Here is a 21,150-nt window from a genome sequence, read left to right as displayed (position 1 = left end):
GCTCTGCCGGTGCTTCTGCCGTTGCTGCCCGAGGCAGCGGGAGACGCCAGGGCCCCAGCTCGCACCCAGGGCTCACGTCCATGGAAGAGGCCCAGAGCTGTCCCCCGCCTCCGCCTCTTGCTTCTTTTTCTTGTTCAAGGGTCTTTTGTGCTCATTTATAACAACAGCTTTGCTGAGCGGTCACTCCCACACCAGGCAGTCCACTCCCTCTCTCTGCTCTGTCTGACCCTGCTGCTATCCCGATGAACCTCGGGGAGACGGGGCGACGGGGAATGTCACCTGCTCGGCAAACCCACGCCCACCCCTGGGCTTCCAAGGGACACCCTGGCCGCCACGGCTTTGGCACTGAAAGGCGGGAAGGAAGCCCATCAAGACCGTCCAGTTCCTAAGCCAGCGGCCCCTCCCCGGGAGGGAGGGCAGAGGTCTCCGCGGCCCGCACACCCTCTGGGGCTGTGCACGGGGGCTGTGGGCTACAGCCGCAGCCCCGAGCCAGGAGACTCGTCCCAGGAAGTACTCCTGAGATCAGAGAAGTGGCTCCTGATCCCCGGCCGGCCATGTCAGGCCGTGAACCCCGGAGGGTGTGAGCCAGCGTCTTCGCACAGCCCCGAAGCCCTTCTGCGGGAGGCGCCTGCATCTCCCCTCCTCATCCTAGGAAACCTGAGTGTGAGAGCAGGGTCCTGGCTGACTCTGAACCTCTCCCAAGCAGAAGAGCCTTCTGGCCTCACAGTGGCTGATGCTCGGGGGCCAGAGCATGGCCCCAAGCGCGCTCCAGGACCCGGGGGTGCTCAGCAGGGTGGGTTGGAACACGGTGGCTCCTGGCTCTGCCCATCGCTCAGTCATCAAAGCCTGGGCCACTGGGTTGAAAGAAGACCAAGGTAAGACACGCCTGGGAACACAGCCCGAGGCGCACACATTAGCCCGGTCAGCCCAAGGTTAAGCTCCTTACCGCAGGTGGACCTCCCAGCACCGGCAGGAGAAGCAGCGGGACCAGCTTTCTCACTGGGCACGTGGTTGGATCACAGATGAGCCAAGAAAAGCCTTTGAACTTCACTGATCACAATTATGGAAAAATCCCAGTGGGGTTTAAAAGTATGTTCATAACCGGAGGGAGCGCTTTGTTTTACCTTGGATCTTACCAAGTTAGGGCCCGTGTTCAGGCTTCACTATCTGCGTGGTCAGGGGTCAGAGACAGAGTTTTGTCAGCCCCCTGCTGGGATTTTAATCCTGCGGGACCCTCCCCGCTGGGTTAATGATCCCCGGAGAATCAATATTCGTGACTGAATGCTCCTTTATAATAAAAAAAAGTCAAAAATCGGATCAGAGAAGATAAAATCCAAGTCCTTCTCACTGGAATTTGCCAGCGGCCCCTTCAGCAGAGAGAAAAACACTGTTGTATGCCTAGAACACTCTATTTTTAGAAGTTTTAAACAATAACAAATGCTTAGTGAATTTACCTTGTTAAGTGTCCCCTGAGAAGGTGTATAAAATGCAACACTTAACAAGAGGGTCCCCTGGGAGATGCCACCCAGACGGAAACTCGGCTTTTAGGCTTAAGTACAAGACACTTGGGAAGATGTGTGATAACGTTTCTGAAAAGTAAAGAAAATCTAAGAAGCCCTCATGGTGTTTGGGGCCGGGAGGCCAAGGTTCTGGCCCCAAATCAGGCAGGACCTTGGTGTCCTCCATCAAGTCATTTCGCTTTTTGGTGGTGTCTGTTTCCCCCTTGATGTCAGGGAAGGGCTGTCTCTGTTTATGCCGACAAAGCTCAAGGAACTTTGCAAATTCCGAAAGCTGCGGGAGTGTCCTGCCCCGCCCCGGGAGTGTCCCGCTGCGCCCCGGGGCGGTGGAGGGGAGAATTGGGCAAAGGGAACCCCGACAGGATGACCCCATTAGCCTGGGTGTCTGCGAAGTCTTCTCAGTTTACTGTCTGCCCCGCTAGGAGGGCTTCCTGCTTCTCACCGCAGTCCGCAGTCGGCTGCTTTCCCCTCACGTCGGTCACTCTCTTCCGAAGCCCCAGTGCGAGACCCGGTCCCCCAGCTGCTTCCTGGAAGCGGGGGACGCGGGACTCGACCCAAACGGACCCGCGTGCCCTTCGGGGTCCCAGGAGGGAATTCTGTGACAGGTCTGCAAAGCACGCGCCCCATAATCAACTGAGTCTCTCCTCAAAAGAAAAAAAAACTTTTATTTTTTCTATTGCATAAATAATGGTAAATTAGACTCTTTTTATACAGATTATATATTTACAGACAAGTTTGGTTACAGAAAACATCTGGTAAATATGGCAGTCAGTTTCCCTTTATACACTGAGAGAACGTATTGATAGTATATACTTCATGGGTTAGTAAGTTGCATGCCAAGTTAATTTATATTAATATTTACATTTTATATAAAGATTTTCTTGTGACTAGTCTGCTGACTCTCTCACCACTTAATAGCAGAAATCATCACCTAATACGGAAGGAAAAAGAAAAAAGGAACATGTATGAGGTAAATGGGAAGACTGTGGCCCAGGGTTTCCGTCTTCGTGGCCCGTTCTCGATCCGAGCGCAGCGGGCTCCGGGCGCACCGGCCCTCGCAGCCCTCAGCGGTGCTCCGGTCGCCACCCAGCCGCTAACTGTGCTATACTGTGCTTCGAGAAACGAGTCACGTCCGAGTCTCATGACGCCGAACCCCCCCCCCCCCATGAGAGTTTGCCAGCCCACTGCTGACCAGACTTTCTGGATCGGATTCCCATCCAAGAGCATTGTCTTTGGTTAGTCCTTGAAGGAGCTTCTTCCTGGATTCAGAATTAGGGGGAAAATCAAACCCCACTAAGAAACCTTTCAAGGATCCCCTGAAACCAGATTTCTGGGTCAGACAGCAAGAATATGCATTGATCTTCCTGGGAGGGAGCCGGGAGGCTCTGGCTTGTGCAGATTTCTCCCAGGAGCTGAGGACCCTTTCCTGACCAGGCTGGGTTTTTCCAGGGGAGAACAGGAGGGCTTGTAGAGAAACAAGCTTGTACAAAAGCCCTAGTCCACTCTAGGACGGGGAAAAGGGACAGAGACTTAGATGTTCTGTCATCATAGGGCAGAAGGACTTGGGACTTTCCTGGGTCCAGCAGCCCCTCATCCTGCCCTTCAACTCTCAGGGCTGGGGCGCATGTAAGCCCGGCCCGGGCTCGGCACCCCTGAGCCTTCAAAAGACGCTCGCAGTGGCTGGTGTCCCCCCAGCGCCCATGTTCGTCCCGACAGTCAGGAGACGGTGACTGTCCTCCTGCCGTGTCACGAGTAACTATAAACCACACCACGTGTACGGAACGGCCAGAAAACGGAAGGAAGGAAGGAAGGGGCGCAGGTGTGGAGGCCGCGCTCCTCACTCGGTGGCTTCCGGCGGGCTTGCTCCGACGGAGAGCCCCGTCTCTCCCTGGGGTCTGGCTCTGCCCCACCCGTCCCTGTCCGCGAACTCTGTGCGCGGATGTGCGGAGAAGTGCTCCGACCCCCTCCTTTTCACACCGGCTGACAAGGGGACGCGAAGCCCCTCTCTGGTGTTCCCTGGAGTCAGCAAGACCTTGGGGAGTAAAGAAAACCCTCACTCGCAAGACGCCGCACGTTGGACACGAGCCCCTTCGCACGGTTTCATCCACAGACGAGACCGAGAGACACACTTGGTTACAAGCGCCTCTGGGGAGCCGCGTTGGGAGAGAAAGTGCCGGACCCGGCGCCGCTCCCGGGGGCAGAGGGACCCTCCCGTGTCTAGGCAGCGTTTGACTCGTTTCAGACAGACAGACTCATGGTGCAGGGGGGCTTCTGGTGTCCCTTTGCTCTAGAGGTCAGAAACCCGAGGCCGGGGACCGAAGGTCACTCAGAGTCATCAGGGCTGGTCGGGGGCAGAAGCACGTGGCGTCCTCACGTGATGGGGCTCCCGCGCTTCTGGCTCTGAACTCCGCTCTCCGGGCCTTATTCAACAGGTCTGCGGCCAGAGGGAACCCCGGGAGAGGCGTTCTGAGCTCAGCAGGTGTCCGCGTCCCCGGGGGAAGGTGAGTCACCGGCCGGTTTCCTCTCGACGCTTGCCCGCCGTGTCACAAGCATCGGGTTGGTGGCAGCAGCCCTGTGGCACTCGGTGCCTCGTACGACACCACAGTAGGCCAGACACGCCGGGAACGCGTCCAGAGGCCAGCCTGTGCGGCCCTGTACCGTGTTTCTTTTCACAGGTCCAGGGAGGGAGCAACAGCACACGTGAATTTTCCATTCGCTGGAATATTCCCTCCTAATTAGCCCGTTCTTCACCCCATGGGGAATTCCAGCCTCCACAGCCCTTCTCTGGGAGGAAGTCGCGTCTAGCGTGGCGAGAGCCAGTCCTGCCAGCCAGCGCCCCAAGCTCAGGGAAGAAGGGGGTGAGGGCGGGGCCGCGCGTGGGTGTCCAGCCGCCGAGCTACCCGCCGTCGGGGCCGCGGCGCGTCTTCCAGTTTCAGAGGGAAACTCACTGCCTTCCATGGACTGGCGACACCTGTTCTTCGTGGCTGTTATATCAAGCCCAAGGAATCGAATTACTTTTGCCACAAAGACCTTCTGAGCTTTGAGACCACGTTCCTTGAGACCGTGTCAGGAGGGTCCCGAGCCAGTGCAAGGCAGAGAGCACAGCCACGCGCCCTGGCCACACGCACTCACAGTGAGCGCGGGACAGAGAGATGTGCGGCTGGTTTGTGCATTTCACCGTGTTCCTCCCCAAACCCAGGACTTCTGGCAGGGCCACACCCCTGGGGACAGTCCCGGGTGACTTAGTCCCAGGAAGCATGAGCGGAAGCTGGACTCTTCGGCCGTTCCGGCTCGCGCAGAGGCCGGGGCACGAGGGACCGCGGGATTCCTCCTCCGGTCACTGTGGTTGACGGCATTCAAGCTGGAACCTTCCCTGCTGGCTAATGGCACTTTTCTGTTTCGGATGGATCCCCCGCCCTCGGGGACAGCTGGGGCATGAGGGGTGAAAATGGCTACGGCAGGGCCACGAGGTGTGGACCCTCCGCCCTGCGAGAGTCACGGAAGAGGCCGCCGGGGAACTTCTGATGTCAGGTCAAGGCCGACGGCCGCGCTCCAGACAGCCGTCCTGGGAACGCGGCCGCTGTGTGCCGAGTCTCAAGTCTGGGCTCGGCCCGTCTGCATCTTCATGGCACTATAGGAAAACGGGGTGTCTCCTTGCGGCGGGGTCCCGGGTGTCCCTGCGTCTCCGCGGGACGGGGTGAGTTCTGTCGCTATGGGCTTCCGGGGAGACGGTGCAGGAGACCGACCCAGGATGGTTTGGGACATCGTGGGGGACGGGGGCAGAGCTCCGCAGCGTCCGTGGGGGTCGAGGGCGATGGCACAGCAGGACGGGGCTTCAGGACGTGCAGCCACACGTGGCCAGGCCGGCCAACCCGGGACCTGTGCTTGGCGGTCGGTCACACCCTTGCTGTTCTGTCACGGTCCCGGGGAGGCGACTGGCTATGAGTTAAGAGCAAAACTCTCTGATTTATCACCTGAGTCTGGACCTGAGCCTAGAGAAGGCCTTTGGAAGAAAAGAGAAACCCCCCCCCCCCGCCTTAGATCCGTCCCTCTCTGATTCTGTGGGGGAGGCTGGGAGGGTCACTGCCGTCGGAACGAGCCTGTCGCCTTTCACCCGGTTCTTCTGGCTAAACACAGGAGACCACGTGTGTGAGGTCGGAGACAGGAGCGGGTGTGGGGACAGAACCCGTCTCGCGCACATCTCGTTCCCGCAGACCAAACACCTAGAAGGTTCTGAGGCCTCTGGGCTTGCTTGAGACCACACGTAAAACTTCACATTTCTGGCTCGTGGGAGAGCGTCTAAACAGGCAAACAGATGCTTTTAAAGATTGAAGCTTAAAATATTTTCTGCCTTCCAAATGACATTTCTGCCTTTTTGCCCAGATGAAGGGGTCCCTGCTCCCTGGGAAGGGGGGTGGGAGGCGGGGCGGAAGCCACCGGCTCTCAGGGAGCTCCGTTCTCCCGAGCAACGGCAGGGCGGCATCACAACGCCAGGAAAGGCAGAGGAACCGGCCGACTTCGAGAGCGTAGTTTACTGCCCCGGGGGACGTGGACGCGCGGACTCCGGCTGCCACCAGGCAGAGCCCGTGCTCCTTAAGGAAACGTTCCCTGCTTTGCCTTGGCGAACTCGGCAGCAGTGCAAGGGCTGCCATGGCAACATGGTCCCCACCCCCTTTCCTTCTCCAGATCGGTCACGTGGGACCCACACACATTCTGGAAGCCACTTCTAATAGTTCCCATGTTGGGTCCTGTTTAGGGCTCTGTATGCGTCTGGGGTGACAGCAGACCGCTTCTGGTGGGTCAGGGCCTACGTGTGTGCCTTGTCCCCCTAGCAAAATGCCTCCCCGGTCACCACCTGCGTGGTCTGGGGGGGCACCCGTTCTCACAGCAAGAATGGGGCGGGGGCCCCGGAGCCTGCCAGAAGTCAAGCTCGTAGGCCTTACGAGGAATCCCAACCCCTCTGACAGACTGTCCAGGCAGAGCAGCCACGGGTCACGCCACGGGAATAAGCTCTTAGCGCCCGAAGTCTCAGGAATGCAACCAGGTCTGGCCTGTCCCCCCACACTTTGGCTGCCGGGTGCCGTGTGTCAGGCCCCCGGGGCGGGGCCCCTCCAAGATCGTGCTACAGCTTCTGCGTTGTCCTCTCTCGGCACGAGGGCTGCGTGCTGCTCCGGTCCCCGCGGTGTGGGACCGGCTGCTTACTGGTCCCTGGGGGGCGGGGGGCGGGGTCCTCTCCGGGGAGGGCACGCCGAGGCCTTGAGCAGGTCGCCGCTGCCTCTCCACAGCTCCTTCTCGCCCCTGCCCCTGCCTCGGGCTCCAACCTCCTGTACGCCCCCCGACCTCCGGGGAAGCCCTGCACTCCCCTCTCGCGGGGCAGGTTCCTTTAGGAGTCATGCCCGGGGGCCTCTATCCCATCTACTTTGGGGCCCAGGAGGACATGGTCTAGCGGTCCACGGGCTCCTTCCCGTCCAAGTCCAGCTGGGGGGGGGGGGGCGTCGGGGAGGTAAGCTGCTCTGGGCAAAACTAAAGAAGTTGTCTTACGTGTCAGTGCTGTATTCGGACCCGTCTTCGTTCGGGCGCCGACCCTGAGGGCCGCGGTCAGTCGGGCAGGGGGAGAGAGAGAAGAGGCAGGTGTGCGGTGTGCACCAAGGCAGGGCAGGGCGGGCAAGACGGACAGGCAGGCTGCTGCCTTCCTTGGCCTGGCTGGGCGGGACTCCAGGCATTTTCCCAGCGGGACCTCGACCCCCCAGCTCTGGGGACTCTCCCCTGCTCCGTCCTGCACACTATGGCTCAAACCCTAGTTTGACTTGTGCTCGTCACTGAGGGACCACCATCTCCCATGGCGGGGGGTTCCGCGGTCGCCCCCGGCTGCTGCCTGGGGCACTTGCAGAGGTGAACCCCAAAAAGACCCTAAAAAGACCCTAAAAGGACAAGTCGGAGAAGGCAGTGGGGAGAAAGCTGAGAGAGGGTGCCGGGGGACGGCATCGGGGACACCCACCGCACTGCGAAGCCCAGGACGACTCTGGCACCTCAGCTCCGGGGAGAGGGAAGGAGCCAGCGGGAAGAGCATGTCGCCTCGGGACGCCGCGGAATGAGAGGAGCAGGACAGCCCCGTGACAGACGTGGAGACCCGAGCTTGGCCAGTACAAAGGGAAACATCACGTGGGAAGACCACGGGCTCGGCCGGCTGTGCCGCTGGACCCCGCGGCGGTGGCTGGCGGGCGTCCGGGGGAGGCCGGGCAGTGCCGGACCCGAACACGCGCCCCGGAACCCTGTCCCGTCCCCAGAAGTTTGCCGCCACCGGTAGCAGTGAGTCACCTGTCGTGCGGGCTAAGCTGATTCACACCTTTTCGTTTCCTTGTGAAGAGGAGTCACTTGCGGAATCGCGTGCTGCGAGGGGCCATGCGAAACAGTCGCTCCACCGTTCGTCTGTGCAGCGCGGACTGTCTCTCTCCGGGGAAGACGAACGAAGCAGAGTTGAAGATGAGAAGCGGGGAAGGGGCTCCCGGACCTGAACTTATGGGGCCTCGGGGCCGGAGATGGGCTCCGGCTCCGAGCCCGACGGCGGGGGGTGGGCTGCACCACCGCCTCCCCCTGGTCTCGGTCCTGCCCCGCACCACCCCCGGGCTACCCGGTCCGCCCAGGAGCGGGGATGCGAGTCGGAGGACAAGCGTGCAGCGGGAGTTAGTGGTCAGGAAAGACGGATGTCGCCCAAGAGGAAGACCGACGTATGCGACAGTCCGCGTGTCTGGACAGATGCCCGTGAGCAGCTTCCGTGTCCGCGGAGGGCAGCAGGGGTGGCCCAGCTGGGAGGAGGGTGGGGGCTCTGCAGGCTCCGGGGTGCTGGTGCGCCGGGCTCCAGGAACAGAATTAAGTGTGGGCGGGAACCCAGCATCCCCACCTCTGCCCGCAGGGGTCCTGCAGGAGAGGCAGGGGGCGCGGAGGCGAGGGTGTGGCCTGCGCACAGCCAGGCGCTGCACCCCCGTCGATGGCTTTCCCCTTGTGCCTTTGGGGGGGCTCCACGGGGTGCAGGAGGCAGGCCAGGGTGGGGTGGGCAGCCCCCCTGTCCCGTAAGTCAGCCCCGTGGGGCGGAGGGTTCCCCCAGCCGGGAGCCTCCCGTTGGCCCGGGGTTGGGGCTCGAACAATGGGGCCCGTGGGTGCTGCGCCCTGGCTGTCGGGGCTGCCACTGGAAACCCCCGAGCTGAGAAGTCTGTCTGTCTGCAGAGTCCTAAGGGGTGGTGCGCGCAGTCACTGGAACTCCTGGCTATTTTATTGCATTGGGAAGGAAACCCTTAAAGCGTGTAAGACAGCCCTTTTGTGTCCCTGCCAAGGAGATGGAGCGGGTGAGCGACACCGGCTGCGCTGCGGCCTCAGGTCCCGCTGGGAGCCGCGCTGGGCACGCAGGAGCCGGGTCGGCGCAGGCCATGCACATGCAGGCCGGGCCGGGCGCCGCGGCTACTCCATGCCGCTGCGCAGGATCTGGTTGGCGGCGATCAGCATGACGCTGATGATGAAGGCCATGGCGAAGGCGCAGATGAGGCTCTTGCGGACGCACGTCTGCCTGTTCTGCTTCTGGGAGTGCACTGGGGGGCGGGGGAGAGAAGAGAGAAGGGACACGGTGAGACAGGCCGGGCTCCCCCTCCACAAGCCCACTTCCTGGGCGGAAGACCGGGCGCACCCACGATCCCGTCGGGGACCGGTCCCCCAGACTGGACATGGCCTCTCCTGGCAAATGGGACGAAACGGCAACACTTTTGTAACAGAAAACCCAGGAGAGCTGTGAGGTTCAGAGGGAGCTACAAACCCCCAGACACGGTAGAGTTACAGGGACTTTCTGAGTGAGGAAATAAGGTACCAATCTGGGGTGTCCCCAAAGGCACCACCCGGCTTTACTTTGTTGATTTCCGCCGGACACGGGCTCCTGTCCGAGTCCCCCGCTGCAGGCAGAGAGGGCCAGATGTTCCTCTCCCTGTGTGCACCGGGCCAGAAGCCACTTGTCTTCCTGGCGTCGTCCTTGGGGACTATTGGGGGACATGACTCTTCTATGGCTTGCGGTAGGACTTCAGACGCGCACCGGGGGTTCTGGAGCGGGGTCCCTAGGCAAGCAGCATCCATGCCCGGGAAGCTTGTTAAAAATGCAAGTGCTGGGGCGCCCGAGTGGCTCAGTGGGTTAAACCTCTGCCTTCGGCTCAGGTCATGGCCCCGGTGACCTGAGATCGAGCCCTATATTGGGCTCCCCTCTCTCTCTGCCTCCCTCTCTGCCTACTTGGGATCTCTCTCTGTCAAATAAATAAATAAAAATCTTTAAAAAAAAATGCAGGTGGTCAGGCCAGGCCCCATCCCAATGTACGGAATCAGAAAGGCCAGAGAGGGGGTCAGTCATCGGTGTTTAACTGGGTGACTCTGCTGAAACCCGAGAAGCGGAGACCACATGGCCCGCGGACAGGACCAGTGAGGAGGAGGGAGGCACAAAGCCCCTCAGACATTCCAGAGACGGGGTGTTCCTGTTCCATGGCTGCTGCACCAGGGTGTCGGTCCTTGGATCCTTGTGCTCTCTTAATCCTTTCTGTTGGGCTGGGTCTTGTGCCACCACTTTGATAAGGCCCTTGAGAAACCACCGGAGGTCTGAACCCATGGGAAAGTCACAAGGACCGGAAACAGGTAAGTGGAAATCACTAGGAGGAACGTCCTTGATAAAGCGTGCGGAGGAAGCACAGGTCTCTTTTCCAGGCATGGCTTCCCCGGCCCAGCTTCTCTTCCTCCTTGTTCTTCTGGTGGTCTGCACCTCTTGCCTTTCCCATCTGTCTGTCCGTCCGTGGTCTTTGCACACAACTTATCACTGAGCATGTGGCAGAAATCTGTGCCCTGGAGGCAAGTGGGAAGCCACCTGCGCCGGAGCCACGCGCCAGATCAGCTGCGTCGGTGCCAGCTGGGAGTCCGATGTGCGTGTGAGGTCTTGGGTCCCGTGGCAGAACTACTGAGTCAAAGCTCTGGGGGCGGAAGGCGGGAATTCATGAATTCCTCGGTTCTCCGGGTGATTAGGGAATCGCTGGGCCCCGGCACCAGAATTTTCGATTCAGCAGGACTAAGTGGCGTCAAAGAACCTGATGGAGTTTGAGTTGCTGGGGGGCCTGACGGGTGTGCGTGTGTGAGTGTGTGCGTTAGGGACCTAGGGCGGGGAGTGTTGGGAAAGATGGTTCTTCAGAGTCAGGTGTTAAGAAACCCAATACCGGGACAGGAGAACATTTTCAGGTCACCTTCTGTTTTGGAGAAGGGGACCTTCAACCTTCGCAGACCTTCAGCAGAGGGAAAGTGGTTCTTCTCCAGGTCAGATTATGGCACAGAGGGGGCCGGGGGTTAGAAAAAAATGCAATTTCCCTTCATGCGCCTCACAGTCTCTCAGCGGAAAAGAAGATCGGCCAAAGAGCAAGGTCATGGTAGGGTCCACATGCCGTTAAAGAACCAAAAAATGGTTCAGTTTCAAGTACGTCTTCCCTTTGGCATTCAGTGGCGCCTCTGAAATCCCTGGAAATAACAGGGAACAAGTAGGAAGCCCATGAGGTTTCCATGGGCAGAGCTTGCCTGGAGGGAAGGGGTCTCCGGGGCTTGTCAAGGGTCTCTCAGAAGTGTGTCAGCCAGGAGGGTTTCTCCAGCCGCGTTTCACAGACACCCGAGGCTCCCTGGGGCAGCCCTGGGCTCAACTCCCGTATTTCTGCCACCCTCTCTTCCTGCCTCTTGTTACCTTTAACTCTCGATCCACGGGGCTTTTTGCTTTCCTTGGGTGATTACGGAGCATTTCTGGTTTGGTTCTCGACTTGCTGATCAGGTCTGGGTCTCAGAATCTTAAAAATTCTTATCTGGAGGAAGAAACTTTCCTGGGTGCAGAGCTGTGCCTCCCCCAGCCCCTCCAGGAACGGACGAGATGTAAACCGGTGCCCGCGCAGACGGGAGACACGACGTGGTGTTGGGGAAGGAAAAGGACCAAAGCAGAGAAGAAACGGAGGCTGCGGAGGGAGCGCATCTAGCACGTTCCGCGGACTGGCTGATTTCTTCCGCGCAGCTCCTCGGCGTGAAAACGCTTCTGAAGGCAGTCAGCTACCTTTCTGTCCCCAGGGCTGGCGAAGGCCAAGAAAAATTGCGTGATTACAGGAGGGAGAAATTTTTGGCTGAAGCCGGTCTTTGTGAAGGACACTCAGCAAACAAGGTCACAGGCAACAGGATTATCCCCCAGGAGAGCGGCTGCACCTCTGATCCGAAAACCCTTCAAAGCAGTGGGAGCGGAGAGAGAAGAAAGGAGAAAAGGCCTGGGGAACCCAACAGTGGGTACCTGGGGCCATGCAAACCAGAGTCCAGACCAAAGTCCTGCAAACGGAGTGGCGGAGTGGCGCGTCCCGCTCAGTCCCTAGCTTGGAAACACGTCACCCTTCAGCTCCTGATTCAGCCTCTGTGCCTTGATGAGGGTCCTGGGCTCTGCAGCCCTCGCAATGCGCTCGGCCTGTGCCAAGCACAAAAGGAACGACCTCAGAGCCAGACCCGCGTCTGAATCACGGGTTAGGTAGCGGCCGCGCCGGCCAGCGGGGTGTGTGAGCGTCAGCTGACAGGTGAGCGGCCTGACGCTCCAGGCAGTGAGGTCCAAGTTCATCTGGCAGTGGTGGAGGTGGGGCTTGAGGCAGGTCGGACTCTAAGACCCAGGTTCAAAACCTCTGCACAAACTCAGTCACCTTGATCTTCTGCTCTGCGATAGGAAGAGCCAAAGGGAAGGCGCGTCACCTGCTCCAGCTGGCAGGGGACGGCCCGCCGCGCGCTCGCGGGTTTGCTGACCGTCCCTGGCGGCTGGCTTTGGCGAGCGGACGTGTGCATCGTGCTGTAGTTTTGGGGTTTCTGTGTCCAGGCTTTGCGTCTGCGATGAGACGACAGGGCGGCCGAGGGTGAACTATGAACCCGGCTTAGGGCTCCTCTTAGCCACCACTCAGGAGCAGCCCCCGGCAAGTGACTGAGCTTCCTGAGCCTCAGTTTCTCTCTCTCTGTCCGAGGACCGAGTGGTAACCGCTCTGCTGGTGTCAAGAATGATCTCAAAGATGAATGAGCCAATAAAAAAAGGTGAAAGCTGCGTCCAACTGAGAATTGCTAAAGAAACGCAAGACTTCCTCCTCTCCCCTCGGGGCGGCAGGAAAGGTCTGCTCGTGTTTCTCCTGTTCCCGCAGCCTCCAGCCCAGGCCCACAGGTCCCAACGCCGCCCTCCCCGCAGCGACGCTCCAGACGCACCACCCAAGCCCGCAGCCTCGTTCTGCGAGGGCTTCCTGCTGGGGGAGTGCGTCCCCCCGGCTCCGAGGCTCGGCAGGGAGGACCCCAGGCCACCTCTGGCCCGTCTCCCACCTCTGCTCCTCGACCACTCTGCCTCCCTGCCCAGCGAGCTCCGTTTCAGGCCTCCCCCGCATGGACTCGGCCTGCTGCCCGAGACTCCGGGCACCTGTTCTCGCCGCTGGGGGGGCCAGTGCCCTCCCCCGCACGTCTTCGGGGCTTACTGCGGACTTCAGGAGGCGTCTCCTGAACATCTTGCTCTCAAAGAGCCTGATCCTTTTACGTTTTTTGTAACGGCCTAACTCCCAATCGTCACTCATTTCTCGCGGAGATGGCATTCCCGTACTAAGTACCAGGGACATTCAGTCCATCCACAACGCTGTGAGAGTATCGCCGCTGCCTAAATCTGGAATGCGTTCACCGCCCGAAAAGGGGATCCCACACACACCAGGAGTCCCGCTTCACTCCCGCCCCCGGCCCTGGCAGTGCTGCTCAGCTGCTTCCGCCCTGGGCATTGCAAGTACATCACACACCACGTAGCCTTCCGTGTCGCCTTCCACTTAGCCCGGCCCAGGCACAGCCGCGGCGAGCGTTCCCGCTTCACTCCTCTGGGCCACCCTGTCCTATCACTGCCGACGGACGCTGGGGCTGTGTCTGTTTTGGCGATTGTGGATAATGTGCAAACACACTCGGATCCGCGGTTTTGCGTGGACGTGTCTTCAGCTCTCTTGGGTACGCAGACCTAGGAGTCAGGTTTCTGGGTCAGACGGTAGCTCTTTTTGAGGAGCTTGAAACTGAACGTGAAAATGGCACCAACGCGTCATGCGGCTGGCGATCCTTTCCGTGTCCGTCTGTCCGTCAGGCCCAGTGCTCCCTTTCTCTGCTCGTGGCTGCCAGGGCAGGCACCCCAAACGCACACAGGGCTGGCGTGTGAGCGGGGGAGGCTGACACAGGAGGACAGAGAAGCGGGGTCCGCAGTTTTCTGGAAAGCTGGTTAGCAGGTCCCCAGCTCCTGCAGAGTCCTGGCTGCCAGGGCAGGACCCGGGTTGTGAATCCAGCAAAAGGCCGTTCCTTTTGCTTTCTCTTTCTCCCAGAGACTCATGCTGTCCACTCGGCCAGTGACAGGCAGTGGCGACTCCTGGATATTCTCCTGGAGACCAGAGTCTGCATGCATTTTGCCACCGACCAGCTGGGTGACTCCTGGATATACAGGGCTCATAACCCCTCTGGCTTCATCTCTTCGAAATGGGGCTGCGCGTCTGGAGGCACCGACTTCCCAATGAGGCAAACCAGAATCTGAACGATTCTGGCGAATCATCCGAACACAGACCTATGTAAGTGATATTTCTGGCCGGGAGCTGAGGGCTCAGGAACGTTTAAAAACAAAACCCTATAAAACCCATCTTAGGTGGTTCTCGCCATAAGCCAGACCTGCCAGGTCTGGGGGCTATTCCCACTCTGTGAGTGTTCCAGGCCCAACATTTTCTGATTTTATGAAACTGAATATTTCCAGGGCCAAAGGGGATACTAATTAAGAGCTTCTGAAAGAGACTTTTCTGTCCATCAGAGAAATCAGGGACGCTTGGGGACTCCAGGTGAGCCCTGAAGGCAAGCGGGACGTGGTGGTCGCTGAGGGAGTAGCAGGAGGCTGTTGCGTGATGCCCCGAAAGGGGAACAGGGGCCTCCTCTCCTTCTGGGCTGGGAGCTGGCTCCTTCCTTACCACGAAGCATCTCGGTTTCCAACCATCAGCTGTGTCTTGCTTTGAGGGTTCACCGTGCACCAGGGGTTGCTTTGGCCTTTCTAACCGAGCTTTCTTCTTAGAACAAAACCCGTCTCCTGGTTCGGGGATCCGCACCTCTCCCCAGTGGAGCTCCCCGTGCAGCATCTCACTGTTCCCGCCGCGCCAAGCCAGACTGGCCAGGGCGAGCGAGCCGAGCTCGAGGCACACGGGCCCCTCACGACTGGCGGGAGCTGGTCTCGGAATGGGGACGAGTCTTCCGGGAGACAATCCTGTCCCTCAGGGGAGAGCGAGCCTGCCCAGGAACGAAGGTGGCAGAGAGGAAAGGACAGAGCGTTGGGGAGCGAGAATGTGCGCGGCTGGGGCTGGAGGGGGGAGGCGGTCCTTGAGCTCTTTGCGTCGGGTCAGCCAAAGCTCATTCCTCCGACGCCTTGTATGATCTGAGCCGGTGCGCCTTTTAATTTATTTATCTTTTTTAAGTTTAAGCGGCTCTGGGTTGATTTTCTGTTACTTAAAACCAAGAGTTTTGACCAGTACTTTTGGGAAGTCCAGCGCTGGCAATGAGGACTCTAGCAGTCAACGAGCCAAGAATGTCTAAACCCTGCAGATCTGGTCCCCGTCCCAGATGCCTTCCAAATGCCTGCGAAGACGCGGCATTCTAGCGGTGGGTCCTGCGGTGTCTCCGGGAAGAAGCCTGAGAAGGACAGAAGCGGGGCTGGGGCAGCCCGTTTTGGTTTGGTGGTTTGAGTGTTTCCTACCGTGCGAAGCATCGTACAAATCACTCTCCTGCGAGACCGCGCCTCGTCCTCCTAACAACCACACGAGGGTCCTGCTGCGACTCCCATTTCTCGGATGCGGAACACGAGGCTCTGAAGAGTTACTAAGCATCTTGGCAAGGGGCCAAATGCCTGGGGCAGCGCGGGGCAGCTTTCAAGCCGGGCTCGCTCAGGGCGCAGAGCCTGAGCTCTGCACCTCCTGGCGTCTGTCCAAACCGGCCTCCGGCTCTCTGTCCGGGGTCTCAGATTCTCACCCCCCGCACTGACGGCTCCAGAAAGCTTTCCGCCACGACTGCCCAGGAGGATTCCTGGAGAGAAGAAAAATCCCTTCCCTTCTGAGGCCACGAATCTCTGTGCAGACCGTGTCCTCTCTCACTGCCAGCCACGGGCCTCGGCTACACCGTGACCTCCTACCTTTCCCCAAGGAGAAAGGGGTTTATTTAAGGAAAGTCGTAGCACTGGAGAAAATGTGAGCAGATGGTAGAGATGACATCTTATGCCCCCTTCGTTCGAATGGGCCTGAAATCCCCACTGCGCACAGCCCGGTGACGGGGCAAGGCTCGCCATCTGGGTGTGCATTTGACATCCTGCGAGGAATCCTGGGGCTTCAGCAGCGACGGCCGAGCTGGAGACCTTGGGTTTGGCTGCAGATTCTTTCTGACCTTCCAGGGGGCCCAGACATTGTTGAATCTGGATGTCACCGTCCTTGTCCAAACTTTGCATTGGACGGATGAAGAAAAGAAGGCCCAGAGAGTTTTTAAGTAACTTACCCAGGGTCGAGGCGCCTGATTGGCTCTGTTGGTTGAGCGTCTGACTCTTGGTTTAGGCCCAGGTCATGGTCTCGGGGTCGGGAGATCGAGCCCCGCATCAGACTCCGCACTCAGCAGGGAGTCAGTCTGCGCGAAGATTTTCTTCTCCCTCTGCCCCTCCTCCCACTTCCCCTCTCTCTACTTTTCTCTCGAATACATCTTTAAAAAACTAGCAACTTATCCAGGGTCACGTATCTGGTCTACACAGGGCTGGAAACATACCCACAGACCCACACAGGGATGCCTCAGGGTCTGCCTGGCCCGTGTCACGTCCTTGGACATTCCTCCCTCTGTCCATCATCCCGTCACGGAGCAGCGCAGAGCCGCTCTGCCATGCCTTTCCCAGAAACTATTTATTCCCCCGTTGATGATTTTGCTTTACTTCCTTCTGCTGTGCGTGTTGTCAGAATGTCTAGAAAAATCTGACAGCTGGTATTCCATTTAGGGACAACATTTGGGGGACGTGTCTTGAAAGGGCTCACACAGTCTTGCTGCACTTCTCCCCAACTTCCAAATATAATGTGATTTCTCCAGCGACAGAATGAAGAATGAGTAATGACGGCGTGCCGTTCGACAAGGAGTCTGCGACGCCCACGTCTGGCTGAAGGGCCCAGAGGAACCCATGAAGAGGCCAGGGCAGGGCTGTGTCAGAGAGCCCCAGGTTCAAGTCCTTTCCTGTGATTTGACTTTGGACAAAGGACAGCACTCGGCCGAGTCTCACTTTCCCCATCTCTACCAGTCGGGCCACAGAACTACACGCTCAGGTCAGCTGCCCAGGTTAACGAATTCCCAGCGTCTGGCCGGCAGGACAGCCACGTCCTCCTGGCCCTTGACCTCCTGGACTATATCCTATGAGTTAATCAGTAAACATACGGGAAGCGGCAAGTCCAACTTCATACACAGTATCACTTGTTACGGGAACCCTGCGTACAGATCTGGTGACCGGCAGGTAGCGGATCCAACCACGATACCACTCCGTTTCACATGTGCCAGCAACCGGAACCAAATAACGAAACATGAATTTGCCTCTCGGTGTCCCTGAGCTTCTCCAAATGCAACGTGTCTGGTGATCGATCGTAAGGGGCGAAACAGAAGCTCTTAGGTAGCCTGGGCGGTGGGTGCGCACTGTGGGAGTCCCAGACTCTTGTATCTCACGCACTTTGGTGGACACCAACGTGTTTATTCCTCCAAATGGTTAGAACACAAATCGGGAACACAGACACCTTGGAACACTGAGCATAATTTGTGTGAAAAAGAGAATTCAAACAGATCGCGGGGACGGGGAGTGCCTGAAAGTCATGCCAGGTATGCTCCTGGGATCGAGGCCGTGCTGGCTGCGGGCTACGGACCGTGCTGGAGAGGCCCTGACTTCCGGGTGCTTCCGTGACCTCATGGGTGCTCCCAGAGCACTGGGCACAGTGGGTGACAGCCGGTCAGCTTCCTGACCCAATCCGTGTAACGTCTCATCCAGAAGTCCGGCGTGTGGAGAGAGGAAAGGTGCCCCTTGGAGCCTCGAGTTGGATTCTTCTAGTCTCTTCCCTGCCTCAATGAGGTTTTCTGTAGGTCCTTCCACACACGGCATGAACCCCCATCTCAGAGTCCCCGGGAGAACCCGGAAAGCTTCCTTCTGTGGAGCCTGGAGTCTCGTCCTGTTGTCCCCTGTCCTTTCCCGGGAGAAGATGGGAAGAGCCCCTCCTGCTGATGACCACGGAGCTCTGTCCTCCATGAAGACAAGGCGGACCAGAACGTGTGAGGAGCTGGGGCGCGTGCGCATGTGCGTGTGTGCGTGTCCGTGTACCTGTTCATGCATGTATCTGTGGTCTGCGTCGGCCTAAAACTCGAACAAGTGAAGACAACAACATCAAGCCAAAAGGAAAATAAAAAGGAGAAAAAGAAACACAGAAACCTCTCCCATCCTGGGGCCGCAACCCCCTGGGCTCCGGGCCCGTCTCTCCTTTACGTCTCCATTCATAGGGAAGGACATTTGCGTCCTGACTCAGCGGACAGAAACGGACCCTCAGATGAGTCTGAGACCCAGGATCTAGAAAAGTGAAAGCAGAGTCGAGCTGTAAAACGACGCTGCCGGCACATGGAAGGTCTCCCACCCTCGTCTCACTGGCTCTGTCTCACGGATTGTGCAAATCTTGGGGTCTTGACCCTAACCTTGCTGTGCTCGGAGCTGTATGATGTGACCTTCTTTAAATTCCCCCTCTGCCACACAGCATCTGCCACACAGCGGGAAGCAGGCTCCTGCTGAGCAGAGAGCCCGATGCAGGACTCGATCCCAGGACCCTGGGATCATGACCTGCGCCGAAGGCAGAGGCTCGACCCACTGAGCCCCCCAGGCGCCCCCAACACAACATCAGTTTCACTGACCACCTCCTTCCTTGCTCAGAGACAGATGTGCCCTTTCATCTTTTTAAGGCAAAGATCTACACTTTTAGGTTTTTTCTTTCTGAAGGATTCCTTCCTCTGACACAAAGGAGGGCCAGACTCCCAGTCCCCACGGATCTGCTGGCCGCCGTCTGGCTGACTCGCCTGGGTACGCACTTGCTGCAACTACGTTTCAAGAGCAGGAGAGAAGCGCTCCCTGGCTGGGAGGGAGGAGGTCAAGGCCAGCCATGGGCCCCAAACGGACTCTTCTAGTCCTAGGTCACGGGGGGGCCTCAGTGCCCGTGTGGCATCTCTTCCAGGACAACTCTGCCCGTAAGTACAATCAAGGAAGCCCCTTGAACAAGGAGAGGGCTCCGGGCATTAAATAAATCCACCAGTGACTCTGATCCTACCCAAGACTGGAAAAAAACTGACCACAAAGCGATGAGCTTGCATTTGGGGCCAAGCATAGTAATATTTAAAATACAAAACACATACAGAAAACAACTGTCTGATGTGATCACAAGCAAAGTGGATTACGTAACCAAGGTTGCACAGGTCATTCCAAAAAGCAATGTTATAAAACAGTGTTTCTTTTACTAAGTAAGACCACAAAGTTTAAAGCATTTAGTGCAGTGACTGGAACTTATCAATTACCACCCCCGCCCCCGGCCCCCCGGATCCCGAAACGGTGGCTGTTGTCCGCGCTCTACGTCCGCATCAGTTAAAGCAGACGCGGTGAGACCTCGTTCGGAAAACTCCCTTCTCAGTCGCTTCCTTTACGAACGTGTGAGCGCTTGGACAATAAGAAGACACTGCTTAGAGTTCAGATGACTTCCCCGTGCACAGTCTGACCTTGCCCAAATTACTAAGACTTGTGGCATTTCTCTGAACAAAACAGTGATCCACAAACGAAGGCGCTTATGGAAAACGAAATGCCCAGAAATACGCTTCCCGCCACTTCAGGAGTGTTTGCTGGAGCCCCCGGTGCTATTATTTGAACCGGGAAAAACCAGACGGGACCGGGGGAGGCCAGTGACCACGCAGCCCAACTTCCCCCCATCTCCGCCTCCTTCCCCCCCTCACGCCCCCAAATCCTGCCACCCCCAAATCCTGGCCTTGACTACGACCCGTCCAGCTCTCCCGTGGCTCCCACTCCAGATACGGCCACTGACACTACAGCCCAGGGGTCGTCAAGACCAAGGCAGCCTCTGTGCCACCACCTTCGCCATTCACAACAGTTTGGGAAAACTTAAATTTGAAAGTCTTCAGAAGGGGCCTTGCCCTCAGGTTGATGCCCCTTCCCACCCAGCACGCTCTGTTTCCTAGGCTTGAGTTCATTTGGTCCCGTCGGGGCATGAACCATGAACGTCTCCTCCTGTTTCCTCTTGTCACAGCCTCTAATCCTGCACACAAAGCCGTCCAGACAGGATTTGGGGGAGCGCAGGGCTGAATGAGCCACTGTGGCCACCGGGACCAACCCTGTCCCGAGCAGACTCCCTGCCACAGTGCTCCGCCGCTGCGCCGTGGCAGCTCCAAGACCAGACAGCCCCGTGCTATTCTGGTGGCCACGGGACAGCTCACCCACTGTGTACACTGATTCCTTTAAGCGTTCAGAAAAAAACAACAGAAAATAACAGTTTGACCTCTAAGAAATCTCAGCACCCACACGTGGGAAATGGCGGGTGCCGATACCCTGTTTTAATCCTATGCAAAAAAATTCTTCTTCGACGCGTCAGCATTGTTGCAGCAGTTCTGGTTTTCAAAGTCGGAAAGAGGGATTCAGTTCTTAAGCTGCCCTGGAAAGTTCTACTAATTAGGGGATCGGGTAAATGGTTTTTTCTTAAGTTTCCTTTCCTGAGCCCACAATGGCCTCTCATGGGTCTCTATTTCGGCCCCAGGAAAACCTTATTTCTTTGAAAACTCCATGGTTAAGTTCACAGTCATTTCACGGACAGGATCTTCCTAAGCCGCGCCTTTTGGGCAGCAGAGCACAGAGGTCAGCTGCTCCTCAGGGTCCTGAGAAGTGGGGGTAATTATCCTGAAGCTTTTACACAAGGATGGGCCCTCAGAGAAGGCAGTCCCGGCGGCCGAGACCACCCAGTGAGCCCCCGGACTCGATTCAAGTCGCCACCAGCGTCGGAAGGCGTGGTGGTCTTCCGGCAGACGACCGCGGAGCGACCACAAAGCTGAACACCCAATCCCAGACCTCAGAGGACCCCGGGAGGGACGACATGGTCGCTAGTGACAGGGTCACTAGAGGTCCTGCAAAAATGCAGGGTTTGGGGAAAAAACAGAAAGAAAGTAAATGACCTGCGGCGTCTGTGCAGCAAGAACCCCGTAGCCTCGTTCCTGGGTTCTCGACCGAGGCACTGCAGCCCGACGGCCAGCACGTTCCGTCTGCGGACGACACGGCGGCGTCCGCTGAGCCCGGCCCGGGAAGGCGGCGACGCGGGGGCACCTACCTCCCTCAAACTCCGTCTGGCAGCTCTCCGACGTCTCCTGCAGGCTCTCCTCCTCGTTGCTGATGATGTTCTCGATGTCCTTCATGGTCAGGTGGTCCCGGAAGGCGTGGTACAGGATGAGCTTCAGCTCCTCCAGCGTTATCCTCTGCATGTCGAACTGTGGGGACAGA

General features: G+C 58.3%; 2 protein-coding genes across 4 annotated transcripts in view; both read right to left on the bottom strand.

The window, feature by feature from the left end:
- Positions 1-2,191: 2,191 nt before the first annotated feature.
- On the bottom strand, positions 2,192-7,587 carry LOC106006705. The gene is made up of 2 exons (XM_045074862.1): positions 7,521-7,587; positions 2,192-3,768 (listed from the first exon to the last, which is right to left on the bottom strand). The coding sequence occupies exons 1-2, from the start codon at positions 7,585-7,587 to the stop codon at positions 2,801-2,803; spliced, it is 1,035 nt and encodes a 344-aa protein (XP_044930797.1). The 3' UTR covers positions 2,192-2,800.
- CALN1 (calneuron 1) overlaps positions 3,753-21,150 on the bottom strand; it is a 459,316-nt gene continuing 441,918 nt past the window's right edge. For all 3 annotated transcript variants that reach the window (XM_004761698.2, XM_045074918.1, XM_045074919.1), the window contains 2 exons: positions 20,981-21,137; positions 3,753-9,100 (listed from right to left, as the gene is read on the bottom strand). In XM_004761698.2, coding sequence (XP_004761755.1) covers positions 8,973-9,100; positions 20,981-21,137 — 285 coding nt within the window. In that variant the 3' untranslated portion in view covers positions 3,753-8,972. The remainder of the gene's footprint in view (positions 9,101-20,980; positions 21,138-21,150) is intronic.

This window comes from Mustela putorius, unplaced genomic scaffold (assembly GCF_011764305.1).
Source record: "Mustela putorius furo isolate JIRA1106 unplaced genomic scaffold, ASM1176430v1.1 tig00000139_pilon_pilon_pilon, whole genome shotgun sequence".
Classification (NCBI taxonomy): domain Eukaryota; kingdom Metazoa; phylum Chordata; class Mammalia; order Carnivora; family Mustelidae; genus Mustela; species Mustela putorius.
Note: the sequence above shows the minus strand (reverse complement) of the source record. Positions and strands in the feature narration are given on the sequence as shown.

What these genes read in the sequence shown, in the direction of transcription:
- LOC106006705 (XM_045074862.1), bottom strand. Translation starts at nt 7,587, where the DNA reads ATGCTCTTCCCGCTGGCTCCTTCCCTCTCCCCGGAGCTGAGGTGCCAG. An exon ending in GAGTCGTCCTGGGCTTCGCA is followed by an intron (nt 3,769 to 7,520) that starts GTGCGGTGGGTG and finishes CTGCACCATGAG; the next exon opens with TCTGTCTGTCTGAAACGAGT.